Source organism: Microcaecilia unicolor, chromosome 2 (genome assembly GCF_901765095.1).
Source record: "Microcaecilia unicolor chromosome 2, aMicUni1.1, whole genome shotgun sequence".
NCBI lineage: Eukaryota > Metazoa > Chordata > Amphibia > Gymnophiona > Siphonopidae > Microcaecilia > Microcaecilia unicolor.
The window spans coordinates 282,771,338-282,785,618 of NC_044032.1; the positions used below are offsets into that span (position 1 = coordinate 282,771,338).

Here is a 14,281-nt window from a genome sequence, read left to right on the forward strand (position 1 = left end):
CGCCTTCTTTCCTACTCGAAATGCACCACCTGTTCCTCTGATCCCATCCCCACCAACCTACTCAACACCATCTCCCATACTGTCACCCCCTCCATCTGTCGCATCCTCAACCTTTCTCTCTCCACTGCAACTGTCCCTGACACCTTCAAGCACGCCGTTGTCACACCTCTCCTCAAAAAACCTTCACTTGACCCTACCTGCCCCTCCAACTACTGCCCCATCTCTCTTTTACCCTTCCTCTCCAAAATACTTGAGCGCGCCGTTCACAGCCGCTGCCTTGATTTTCTCTCCTCTCATGCCATCCTCGATCCACTTCAATCCGGTTTTCGCCCTCTGCACTCGACAGAAACGGCACTCTCTAAAGTTTGCAACGACCTGCTCCTGGCCAAATCCAGAGGTCACTACTCCATCCTCATCCTCCTCGATCTTTCCGCCACGTTTGACACTGTCAATCATGATTTACTTCTTGCCACGCTGTCCTCTTTTGTGTTCCAAGGCCCTGTCCTCTCCTGGTTCTCCTCTTATCTCTCCCACCGCACCTTCAGGGTACACTCCCATGGATCTTCCTCCACTCCCATCCCACTATCTATTGGAGTTCCCCAGGGATCTGTCCTTGGACCCCTTCTCTTCTCAATCTACACCTCTTCTCTGGGCTCGCTGATCTCGTCTCATGGTTTTCAGTATCATCTTTATGCTGATGACACCCAGCTATACCTCTCCACACCTGACATCACCGCAGAGAGACCCAGGCCAAGGTATCGGCCTGTTTATCCGACATTGCGGCATGGATGTCCAACCGCCACCTGAAGCTGAACATGTCCAAGACCGAGCTCCTCGTCTTTCCTCCTAAACCCACCTCTCCTCTTCCTCCACTCTCTATCTCAGTTGATAACACCCTCATCCTCCCCGTCCCATCTGCCCGCAACCTCGGAGTCATCTTCGACTCCTCCCTCTCCTTTGCTGCGCATATCCAACAGACTGCCAAGACCTGTCGCTTCTTCCTCTTCAACATCAACAAAATTCGCCCTTTCCTCTCTGAGCACACCACCAGAACTCTCGTCCACGCTCTCATTACCTCTCGCCTTGATTACTGCAACTTACTCCTCACCGGCCTCCCACTCAGCCATCTATCCCCCCTTCAATCCGTTCAGAACGCTGCTGCACGTCTTACATTCCGCCAGAACCGATATACTCATATCACCCCTCTCCTCAAATCACTTCATTGGCTTCCGATCAGATATCGCATACAATTCAAGCTCCTCCTCCTTACCTACAAATGCACTCAGTCTGCGGCTCCTCACTACCTCTCCACCCTCATCTCCCCCTATGTTCCCGCCCGTAACCTCCGCTCACAGGACAAAGCCCTTCTCTCAGTACCCTTCTCCACCACTGCCAACTCCAGGCTCCGCTCATTCTGCCTTGCCTCACCCTATGCCTGGAACAATCTTCCTTTACCCATACGCCTTGCCCCCTCCCTACCCATCTTCAAATCTCTGCTTAAAACTCACCTCTTCAATGCCGCCTTCGGCGCCTAACCGCTTGAGAAATATAGAATGCCCCAATCTATCCACCCTATCAGATTAACTCGTCCTCTAGATTGTACATTTGTCTTTAGATTGTTCTCTTGACTTTTAGATTGTAAGCTCTTTGAGCAGGGACTGTCCTTCTATGTTTAAATTTTACAGCGCTGCGTAACCCTAGTAGCGCTTTAGAAATGTTAGTTATTATTATTATTATTATTATAATAATACAGTGGTATTATTCTCTCAGATGAACATAAGAATAGCCATACAGGGTCAGACCAATGGTCCATCTAGCCCAGTATCCTGTTTCCAACCATGGCCAATCCAGGTCACAAATACCCAGAGTAGCAATATTCCATGCTACCAATCCCAGGGCAAGCAGTGGCTTCCTCTATGTCTGTCTCAATAGCAGATTATGGACTTTTCCTCCAGGAACTTGTCCAAACTTTTTTTTAAACCCAGATACACTAACCGTTGTTACCACATCTTCTGGCAATGAGTTCCACAGCTTAACTATTTGTTGAGTGAAAAAATATTTCATCCAATTTTTTTAAAGTATTTCCATGAAACTTCATTTGTAGTCTTTGTACTTTTTGAATGAGCGTAAAATTGATTCACTTCTACATGTTCTACAACACTCAGGATTTTGTAGATATCAATCTTAACTTCCCTCATCTGCCTCTTTTCCAAGATGAACAGCCCTAACCTCTTTAGCCTTTCCTCATATGAGAAGAGTTCTAGCCCCTTTATCATTTTGGTCGCTCTTCTTTGAACCTGTTTTAATTTTGCTATATCTTTTTTGAGATATAGCAAACAGAACTGAACACAATACTCAAGGTAAGGTCGCACCATGGAATGATACAGAGGCATTATAGTATTCTTGATCTTATTTACCATCCCTTTCCTAATAATTCCTCGCATCCTGTTTGCTTTTTTGGCCACCACTGGACATTGGGTAGAAGATTTCAGCATATTGTCTACAATGACACCTAGATCATTTTCTTGGGTGCTGACCCCAAATTAGATCATAGCATCAGGTAACTATGATGTGGGTTATTCTTCCCAATGTGCATCACTTTGCATTTTTCTACATTAAATTTCATCAGCCATTTGGATGCCCAGTCTTCCAATTTCCTAAGGTCTTCCTGCAATTTTTCTCAGTTCGCATGTGTTTTAACAACCATGAATAGTTTTGTGTCATCTGCAAATTTAATTACCTCACTTGTCATTCCAATTTCCAGATCATTTATAAATACATTAAGTAGCACCGGTCCCAGTACAGATTCCTGTGGCACTCCACTATTAACTCTCCTCCATTGAGAAAAATGGCCATTTAACCCTACCCTTTCTGTCCAATAACCAATTCCTATTCCACAACAGAATATTGCCTCCTATCCCATGACTCTTTAATTTTCTCAGGAGTCTCTCACGAGGAACTTTGTCAAATCTAGATATACTATAATCAACTGGCTCACCTTTATTGACATGTTTATTCACACCTTCAAGGAAATGAAGCAAATTGTTGAGTCTAGACTTCCCTTGGCTGAATCCATTAAACTATGTTTATGTGTTCCATAATTTTATTCTTTATAATAGTTTCCACTATTTTACCCAGCACTGACATCAGGCATACTAGTCTATAATTTCCTGGATTACCCCTGGAATCCTTTTTAAAAATTGGCCACCCTCCAATCTTCTGGTACTATGGATGATTTTAATGACAGGTTACAGATCACTAACAGCAGATCAGCAATTTCATTTCTGAGTTTTTTCAGTACCCTGGAGTGTATACAATCCAGTCCAGGTGATTTAACACTCTAAGTTGTCGATTTAGTTCAGTACATCTTCCAGGTTCACCGAGATTTCTTTCAGTTCCTCCGCAAACCATTTCTTTTACAGGTAGATCTCTTATATCTTCTTCTGTAAAGAACAAAGCAAAAATTCATTCAGCCTCTATGCTATGGCCTTGTCCTCCCCAAGTGCCCCTTTTCTCCTTCATGATCTAACAGTCCCTTGGATTCCCTTGCAGGCTTTCTGCTTCTGATGTACCTGAAAAAGTTATTACTGTGAGTTTTTGCCTCTGCGGTATTCTGCCTCTCTTCATATTGTATTTTAGCCTTCTTTATCAATGCTTTGCATCTAGCTTGACAGTGCTTCTGTTGCTTCTTATTTTTTTCATTTGGGTCCTTTTTCCATTCTTTGAAGGATGTTCTTTTGGCTCTAATAGCCTCTTTCACTTCACCTTTTAACCATGCTGGCTGTCGTTTTCTCCTCTTTCCACCTATGGAATGCATTTGATCTGGGCTTCCAAGATTGACCAGTTGCTCAAAGAAGCAGTCAGTCATTTATTAAATCTAGGAATTTTACCTTTCTAATGCTCCCTGATATGACATTTATCTATTTATTTATTTATTTGTAACATTTGTATCCTGCATTTTCCCACATATTAGCAGGCTCAATGTGGCTTACAAAGTACCGTCATGGTGGATGTCAAGTAAGGCAGATATTAAACAAATACAAAAATTAAAAGGGTCAGGTAGATAAAGGTAAATGGACACAATAAGGACATGGAGTTTAAATTCCAAAATTCATTACAATGTATATAAAGATGCAGTAAAGGGTTGAGGTAATTAGTTGGAATCAAGAAGGTAGGCCTTGCGAAATAGGTAAGTCTTTAAAGTTCATTTAAAGTCTTGAGAGGCGGGCATTATTTTAACGCTCTTTGGTAATGCATTCCACATTCGCGTACTTAAGTATGAAAAACTTGATGCATAGGTTGATTTGTATCTGAGTCCAATGCAGCTTGGATAATGAAGGTTCAGATAGGTACGTGAGGAACTGATTTGGTTTCTTGCTGGAAGATCTATTAAATCAATCATATATCCTGGGGCCTCACCGTAGATAATCTTGTGAACTAGAGAGCAAATTTTGAAAGTTATACGATCCCTGATAGGGAGCCAGTGTAGTTTCAATCGAAGAGGTGTAGCACAGTCAATAGTGGGGTTATTGAAATCACCCATTATTATAGCCAGCTTTCTAATTTTTCTATATATTTCTTCATATGCCTGTTCATTCTGTCCTAGTGGAATGTTAGTACAGCAGAAACAAAGCAGGTGACAACTAGCTGAAGTATTTAAGCAGACAGTACAAACAGCAGCAGTGATCCAGGGAAGGACAAGACTGCAAAAGTTTACTCAAATGTAACTTTAATGAAAACTAGATCCAACCTGGCCAAGTTTTGGATAACCTTCATCAGAGGTTGCACTGAAGAGTTATCATTCAAATGCAGAGAGGAAGGGACAGTCCTGTAAGAATACTACCTACCTTCACACATGGAATTTCTGTCCTTAAGGATTCCACACTGCTATCTGTTTCACGAAGAATGTTTATTTTGTTTGACATATAGCGCAACCCCTCTCCAATTTGATCCACTCAATCATTGCGATATAATATGTACCCTGTTAACACAGTGTCCCATTGATTGTCTTTCACAGCCCTACAGTGACTCAGAAGCTGGAGTGTGCTGCCGGTGTGCGGTGGCTGGAGCCTTCCTTGCAGCATCGCAGGACATGCATTGCAGCTGCCAGTGCAGTGGATGATGTCAGACACCAACTTCAGAGTGGGGCATTTATCCCCGGACACTTGCCTAGACACTCTTGTGTTGTTAGCTGCCCCATAGCTTCTGCTCCAGTGGATCCTGAGACATCTCAACTACGCATTGGTATATTATGTTTTATTTAGTGTTTTCTTCTCTGAAAATAATAAAATGTAACAAATTCTGTAATGAAGACCCCCCCCCTCTTATTATCCTAATTAGAATGACTATCTATAAATGAAGAGATGTGCTAGGGGTGGGCAGGAGTTGGGGAGGGTGGGTGGAAATGAAGCCTGAACTAGGCCCAGCTGTGCCTTCTAGAAGTTATCTGTTAATGTTGTAGGCTGTGACAGAAAGTTTAAGTTTTAAACAATGGGGGAAAGGGTTTTACACTATGGAAACTAAGTTGTTCTGCAAACTAAAGTTAGAACCCTAAACTGAGGTTTCCTGTGACTATCAGCTCTGCTCTACACTGATGCTATGTATGGTAAACCCTAGAATAGTCCCTTAACTGCTAGCCTATGGCACTGTAATAGAAACTTTAAATTCTAGGTAAACTTTGCAAAACTGATAAAAGACATCCCAAAGCAAGTAGGGGGGGGCAGAGCTCCAAGAGAGTCAATATAGGATAATACACAAAGGATATATATCTCAAAAACAAGCAGCGAGAGCAGGATGGGTATCGGATGATCAATGTCCTAAGTGTAAAGAGAGAGCAACACTTTTATACATGCATTTTGGAGATGTGATAGGATTAAATTATATTGGAAATCAATACATAAATACCCCGAGAAGCTTTTGGGGCAAAGTATAATTTCATCTTGGAAAGGGGTGTTATTAAATAAAAGGGAGGCCTATGGGTTCACAGACCAAAATTCAGGTCTATTACTATGCAAGGCATATGCAGTGGGGAAAAAGTGTATACTCAGGCATTGGATGCAGGAAGAACCACCATCCTTTTGGTATTGGAGAAATAGATTCCATGAACTCATGCTTTGGGAGGCACGAGCAGCCCAGAGCAGTCCAAAAAAACTTTTTGTCTCCATTTGGAACAAGTATTTGCAATCTATTTCCCATAAAGCAAGAAGCGCTGTTTTAAATAAGTTTCATATGCTTTAGAAGGAATTATACCAAGAGGGGGAAGGAAGGCAATAGGGAAGAGTCAACAGGCGAAGGAAGTGGAGGGAGACTTAATGAGGGGATGTCTGTGTATTATCCAATCATATCAAAGTGGACAGAGGTTTGGTGCGGGATTGAAACAGTAGACACCATGAAGAAAGGAAAGGAGTGCGGTAGTCCAAGAAAGGGAGGGAGGGAGGGAGGGAGGGAGGGGGGAGGGATAAGGAATCTAAACAAGGTACCTTGACAAATATAACACAACAAGTGAAATTCGCGACGACAACCTTTTATTTTATTATTCTTTATTATTCACTTTAACAAAGGATGTCAATTTCTTTTGAGTACAGCGATAGTAGTGTGTGAGGCTTGGGGGGAGAAGGGGGGGGGGGAAATTACAAAACACAAGTTGGTGACACAAGTTACAGACATGCTTGATCAAAATGTTATATCAATGGCTTTATCAATGGTTGTAAATTAAGGATTTGTTACAGATCTTGTATCATCAATAAAAGCAGTTGAAACATAAATTCTAAACAAACAAGCAAAACCCTATTCCTTAAACTGCTTTCACTAAATAAGTGGAGTAACTTAAAAATAAAGACACTGAGATTACCTATTTATTTATTTATTTATTTATTTATTTATTACATTTGTATCCCGCGCTTTCCCACTCAAAGCAGGTTCAATGCGCCTTACACAGTAAAAGGAATACAGAATATTGTTAGAGAGGTTAAAAGTTAAATATACCAGAATAATAGATGAGATGAATAGGTAGAAATAGGCAACGGAAAGGAAATTTAAATAGGAAATTTAACTCTCAGTCTACCTTTCTCCTAGTTTAAAAGCAATTTCCAAACAAATAACTTACCAATAAAGTTCTGTGCTGCACTGAAAGTCCTCACAACACCTCTTCTGGATAAGTCAATATTAAAGTCACTAAATTGATACTGTATTAAAATGTCTTGTAAATAGGAATATGGCAGACTTCGTGCAGGTGACATGACAGTTGGTAATAGAACCCTTCTGTCATTTGCATCTCTTCACAGAATATCCTTTTTAAAAATAAAATATGGAAAGCTTGTCCCTGTTCCAACTGTGTTCTCATGCTCTTTAGATTGTAAGACATCAGCAGGCAGTCAGACTGCAAGATTTGTCCATCAGTCTAACACTAGCAGGGCAGTGGGACTTTGAGATGGGTTCATTGTGGCTTCTTCCTCTGACATTACTCAGTAAGGTGCGCTGTGATCAGTGAGTCTACATTGGAAAGATGCTGCCTCCATTAGAAACTGTTACACTGACCTTCGTTGTTGCTTTCACAGTGCTAGGGATTCTGGTCAATATCTTCATTGTGGGTGTGAATGGTATAGACTGGGTGAAGACCAGACATTTGGACACTAGTGACATCATCCTGACCAGTCTGGGTATAGCTAGATTCTTCCTCCAGTGGATAATAATGCTGGATATGATCATATCTGTTGTTTTTCCACATATCTATCATTTGATAAAGTTTCTTAAGATGTTCTACACAATCTGGGCATTTGTAGATCTTGTTAATGCTTGGTTTGCTGCCTTGCTTGGTGTTTTCTATTGTGCCAAGATTGCCAACCACAGCCATCCTGTCTTCATCTTTCTCAAACTGAAGATCCCTAGGACAATACACTGGTTGCTTCTGGGCTCCATGCTGGCATCCCTAATTACCAGCATTTCTATATCCTGGGTCTTCGAAATACCCCACAGTAACTCCACAACCAATATTTCCTCAAACGACAGTACAGCCACTAATTGCTCATTTGCCTGGAATGTGTGTAAGGGCTACCAAAAGAACTCCACCGAAGATTTCTCTTTACATGTTTCTTCAACAGGAGCTTTCACGATGTACCCTATTATCGTGTTATGCCTTGGATATGCAATTCCTTTCTTCATATTCTGTGTGGCACTTCTTCTGCTGATCAGATCCCTGTGGGACCACACCTGGCACATTAAAGGCAACACCATGGAATACTGTAATCCCAGTCTGCAGATTTATTTCACTGCCATTAGAGTCATGGTTTCTTTCTTACTGCTCTGTATTTGTGGTTTCATATGCAATATCCTTGGAACATCATATTTGTTCTCCTCTAAAGGTCTACTGTTTCATATTTTATCAATTGTGAGTGCTGCCTACCCCTCTCTGCACTCTGTGATCCTGATTCTGAACAATTCCAAGCTCCGGCAAGTCTTAGAAAGGATTTTCCATCATTCAAAGGTCCCTTCAAGAGGAAATATCACCTAAAACCTTCAGTCAGAGACCAGTACAATATAATTCTTTCTTCCTAGACCGACCCAACTTAAATACCTGTACCCTGCAACACAACGAAACCAAAGCTCGTAATGGACATATAATAACTCTTCCTCTCTACGATTCTCTTCTTCTCTATGATTCCATAATGTGTCTGTACACATGAACCTTATTCTACCACAACATTACTGTATTTGTTCATACCGGAATTGGCGAACGCCTTTATGGTGCTATGTAAGCCACATTGAGCGTGCAAATAGGTGGGAAAATGTGGGATACAAATGTAACAAATAAATAAAATTCATTAAAAAAATTCCTTTGCTGTAGTTTCTGAAAAATATGTCAAGTTGCTTTGATTATAATTATAATCCACGACATTTGGTAAACTTCAGAGAAATAATTTGGCTTTTCCTAGGTCATCTGGTGATGGAGTTGTAGAAGAATGCTTTAACCGGCATAACATCCATTCTCTTTAATTTAGAAAAGTGTAGTGGAAATTTATCTTTATAGGAAATGTTATGTTAAAGCTATTAATATATAAAATTGTGTGCAATAATAATAATAAGCCTTTAATGATCTAGTCTCAGTGCCATATTGAAAAATACATAGGGTGTGTGCCTAATTGATAAACAGCTTAGGAGAGTTAAAAATAAATATTTGTTTCATAGATAAAATTTTTTAAAAGTTATTATTGGTTTACCCTGCTTACTTAAGGAGGGAAACACTGGAAAAAAACAGGAGTGGGCAACCACAGTCATTGACGGCCATAACCCAGTTGGGTTCTCAAAATTGCCACTATGACTATGCATACAAGTACATGCAAATCAATCTCATGCATATTCATTGTGGAAGTCTTGAAAAGCTGACTGGGTTGCGACTCACAAGTCTTTCAACTGAATGGTGCTAAAGAGTATATTAAGGCTGCTACTTGGCCGAGTTGAAACTTTTGAAAAAGTATTTGGAAGGTTCTGGAGGGAGAACCCAGCTATATTTACTATTAAGGCTTCATTCCACCTCTACACCCATCCACAACCTTTAATTCACTGCCCTAGATAAGGAGCTTTTATTCATTTCCTAAAGGCTTCTGCTTAGGTCAGGCTTTAGTGTGGTGGCAGCATCCCATTTCCCCAAGTTCCCAATGTATAATATGGGAGAGAAATTCCAGTTTCTCATTTCGTTTCCACCCAGAGAACTATATGGGAGTCAGCCTCTGCCTTAGTCTCTCATTTTAGTGTGGAAACATTGGAATGAAATTGGTATGAAATGATAAAGAACAAATGAGAAAAATCCAATTTAATGTTACTATTACTACTAATCATTTCTATAGCGCTACTAGATGCACTCAACGCTGCACACATTATTTGCGGGTACTTTCTCTGTCCCTAGAGGGCTCACAATCTAAGGGGGTCTTTTACTAAAGATTAGCTAGAGTTATCTGAAGCAGGGCAGATAGGAATGAAATGGGAGCTGCTGCAGATAACTCGAGTTAACTTTTAGTAAAAAAAAAAAAAAAAACCCTAAGTTTTTGTACCTGGGGCAGTGGAGGGTTAAGTGATTTGCCCAAGGTCACAAGTAGCTGCAGTGGGAAATCAAACCCTGTTTGTAATACTTTTTAAGAGATTTTACTGCAATCACTACGGCACACTATTCTGCCTGTCTGATAAAAAGCAGTGATGGTAGTCACTATCAACTGCAGAAGCTTCTCAACCTCCTATCCAAGCATGCCCCTCTCTCATTTGTATGTCTTTCCTACAAGTACGCTCAAAGAAAAATTGGGACCTACCCAGTACACAGGATCTTACATTCCTGCATTCACATCTAGCAATCAAACACACATTAATGAACCTGAAAAAAAAATATCAGGACACCTAATTTAAAACAAACAAAAAGAAGTCCTTAAATTAACAAAGGAGCGGGGGAGAAAATTATGGAACAAATTCCTGCCTCTTTGCAGTGAAAGGCTGGGATGCAGATCGATGGTCCTGATATTCATTCTCCACCTCTGGGAGATGGACTTCACTTATTTTTGCTGTTCCCAGAAAGAGAGAGAGAGAGAGAGAGAGAGAGAGTATGAGCCTGGCCAGGTAAGGCTAATAGAAAGAATCAAGTTTGAAAGTGCTTGGGTGGAGAGTCATTTCTTTTAATTTAGCTTTTTCAATTTTTCTTTTTTTTTTTCATTTATTTCACTTTTTCATTTTGTTATGTTTATTAAAACTTTTTTAATTGCTTTTTTTAAACATGTAAATCAAAGCGATGTACAATAATTATAAAGTCAGATTAAGAAAGGAAAGCCATTAACCAATAGGAAAGAACACAGTCATAACGAGAACAATCACATCACTGCTTCCCTTACTGCAAAGGGGAACCTGCCATCACTAGTAGAGTTCCTATATTAAGGACAGGAATAGGCTTTGGTACAGAAATAAGTTTTTAACTTAGTCTTAAATGATTGCTCCAGGGGTGCACTGACAGTGATCTGGGCCCCCGAGCAGAAAGGGTCTTTGGTCCCCTGCTGCAGTCCCACCTTTGTTTCCAGCACTGCTCCCCCCCCCCCCCCCCCCCCCACACACACACACTACAGGCCCCTGGAAGAGGTTTTGTTATCAGGTATGTGACCTCTTCAGTTAGGGATCCAAAGGAGATCAGCTGGGTTCAGGCAAAATTTGTTGTTTTTATCCCATTCTTGAATTACACTTAGGACCCCTTTATCCAAGCGGTAGTGTCAGCACGCGGATTTGCCATGTGCCAAGGTCCCCTTTTACTGCAGCAGGTAAAAGGCTTTAAAACAAACAAAAAAAAAGGAAACGGTTGTGCAATAAGTTAAACACTTACCGCATGGTCATTTCCTGGGGGAGCCCTTTCCGCCACCTATTTAGGAGGTGGTAAGGGCTTCACGCTAACCCAGTGGTAACTGGACTGTGCATGGTGCTGCCCAATTATCCAGGTAAGCCCCCAGCACTAAAAATAGAAATATATATTTTTAACTGTCAGAAATGGCATGCAGTGGAGGCTGGAACTACTGCCAGGGTCCTGTGGCAGTGCCAAATTGGCGTGCAGCAAGTCCGCTGTAGGCTTGCTGTGTCTTTGTAAAAAGGCCCCTTAAAGAGGTAGTCAGTTTCTCTGGTTCAATGGGTATTTGTTTCCAGCTGTATTTGGTTTAAGAAAAGGAAGTCTGAGGACTCATTGATCAATGCCAGATTCCAACACAAATCTCTTCCTTTGAGCATGGATGAAATGAGTTACTCACATTTCCAAGGACCTCTGTCCAACAGCATCCTGCCATCCAATTTGTGGGCCTTCTCCTCCATACATAAAGTGGGCAAACCATGAGCCTAACACACATCAAAGGGGTGGGCAACTAGTCTCAGGAGCCAACGTACACACAAAGTGAGGCAGCGTTTCTACAGCCCGAATCCTTCTCTATGCTCCAACTGCTCTTGCAGTTATGTGGTCCTTTGCATAGGGCAATCCCATATAGCCATGACATGCTCAGGCAGCCATGCTTGTGAGGACTAAAGCTGAACTGAAGCCACACTTCCATCAGCTCCTGGCTGTTCCTTGATGCGAGGCATGAAAGTGTAGGGTGACTGCAAATAACAAAAGTAGAAGAGTGTTACAATTAGATAAACTCTGCTGTATAACATGGCAGTAACTTCCTCCTGGATGAGTTTTTATTTTGTTATATTTGTACCCCACACTTTCCCACTCATGGCAGGCTCAATGCAGCTTACATGGGGCAATGGAGGGTTAAGTGACTTGCCCAGAGTCATAAGGAGCTGCCTGTGCCTGAAGTGGGAATCGAACTCAGTTCCTCAGGACCAAAGTCCACCACCCTAACCACTAGGCCACTCCTCGTTAAGTTCATTAATATTAAGAATTCTTGTGAATTGAAAAAATGACATACATTGTTTGTACAAGTGACATGACAGCTGGTAACAGAATCCTTCTGTCATTTGCATTTATTTACACAACTTCTCTTTGAAAAATAAAAGATGGAAAACTTGTCCCCGCTCCTAATTCCGTTCTCATGCTCTGTAGGCTGAAAGGTAACAGCAGGCAGTCAGAAGGTGCAAGATTTGTCCCTCTGTCAATCACTAGCAGGGCAATGGGACTTTGAGATAGGCTCCTTGTGGATATTTCCTCTGATATTACACAGTTAGGTGAGCTGCATTCAGTGATTCTACAGAAGATGTTGCCATAATTTTAGATTGCCACAATGATCGTCATCACTGTTTTCATAGTGCTAGGGAGTATGGTCAACATCTTCATTGTGGTTGTGATTGGTATTGACTTGGTATTGGGTGAAGACCAGATATCTAAATGCTGGTGACATCATCCTGACCAGTCGAGATATAGCGAGATTCCTTCTCTAGGCTGCAACACTGTTGTATTGGATCACGTTTATTATTTATCCAAATTTCTATACTTTGTCAAAATTTCTTAATATATTCAACAGTATCTTCTTTTTTTAGTCCTATAATTTTTTTAATGGTTATTACAAAGTATTGGTAATACAAGTTACATTGAACATACTTAGTAACATAGTAAGTTATAGCAGATAAAGAGCTGAATGTTCATCCAGTCTGCCCAACAGCCTAATTCATTCTCAATTTTAGATTAAATCAACAATGAATGTGATGTTATATACTTGATCATGGTCTTTCTTTGTTTTTTCTGGGACATAGACCGTAGAAATCCACCCAGCTCTGTCCTTATATTCCAACTACTGGAGTTGCCGTCAAAGCCTATCCGAATCTGTCTTGTCATTTGCGGGATACAGACCATAAAAGTCTGCCCGGCACTATCCTCACGTTCCAAATTGCTGGAGTTTCCATCAAAGCGCTCTCCAGCCCATCCTAAACCAGATCGCTATATGCGGCACTCAGACCGTACAAGCCAGCCCAGCACCGGCCTTAGTAGATGCAGCCAGAGTTGCCATCTAAGCACCACTTGATATGCAAACACATATGCAACCCTTTAAGTTTTGTTTTTTTATACAATTCATTTTCTAATTAGAGATCCCGCTGTGTTCATCCCACACGTTTTTGAATTCCGCCACAGTTTTTTTCTCCACCACCTCCACCATGGAGGGCATTCCAGGCATCAACCACCCTCTCTGTGAAAAAGAATTTTCCGACATTACTCCTAAGCCTACCACCCCGCAACCTCAATTTATGTCCTCTAGTTTTACCATTTTCCATTCTCTGGAAAATATCTGTTTCTATATTAATACCTTTCTTTTTTTTATTTATTTATTTATTGATTAATATATTTCAACATTTCACTACAAACTGTGAGTATGCAATCGGCATTACAATCAGGAAATCCATAATAAAATAAGGAAAAAAAAATCTTTAAGGCCTATTCGTCCACAATTTAAGGAAAATTAGATTCCAAGAATTCAGAAACATAAATAACTTAAAGTATTTAAGAAAATAATTTAACGGTTGCTACCTCGGGTTGCCGACCCTAGCCTGCTAGTTATGGAGGGCATACAACATTCATATCTACTCTAGCGTCAAGAAATTCTTTTAACTGTTTTGGGTCTACAAATTGAAAATGTTTACCCTCAAGCAGTAAATTACATGTACAAGGAAATCGTAATACAAAATTTATTCCCAATGCCAACGTTCTAGGACGCTGCTCCAAAAAAGCCCTGCGCCTAGTTTGTGTAGGCTTTGAGAGATCTGGAAAAATATGGATCTTTGAGCCCAAAAACAGATTTTCTAAATGTCTTAAAGAAAGTCTTAGAATAGCATTGCGATC

At 40.8% G+C, this 14,281-nt stretch overlaps 1 protein-coding gene across 1 annotated transcript; it reads left to right on the plus strand.

Annotated features, from left to right (window-relative positions):
- Positions 1-7,504: 7,504 nt before the first annotated feature.
- LOC115462020 (taste receptor type 2 member 8-like) lies at positions 7,505-8,509 on the plus strand. Its single transcript, XM_030192067.1, has one exon. It carries the CDS (start codon positions 7,505-7,507, stop codon positions 8,507-8,509), a length of 1,005 nt encoding a protein of 334 aa, XP_030047927.1.
- Positions 8,510-14,281: the final 5,772 nt, after the last annotated feature.

What these genes read in the sequence shown, in the direction of transcription:
- LOC115462020 (XM_030192067.1), top strand. Translation starts at nt 7,505, where the DNA reads ATGCTGCCTCCATTAGAAACTGTTACACTGACCTTCGTTGTTGCTTTC.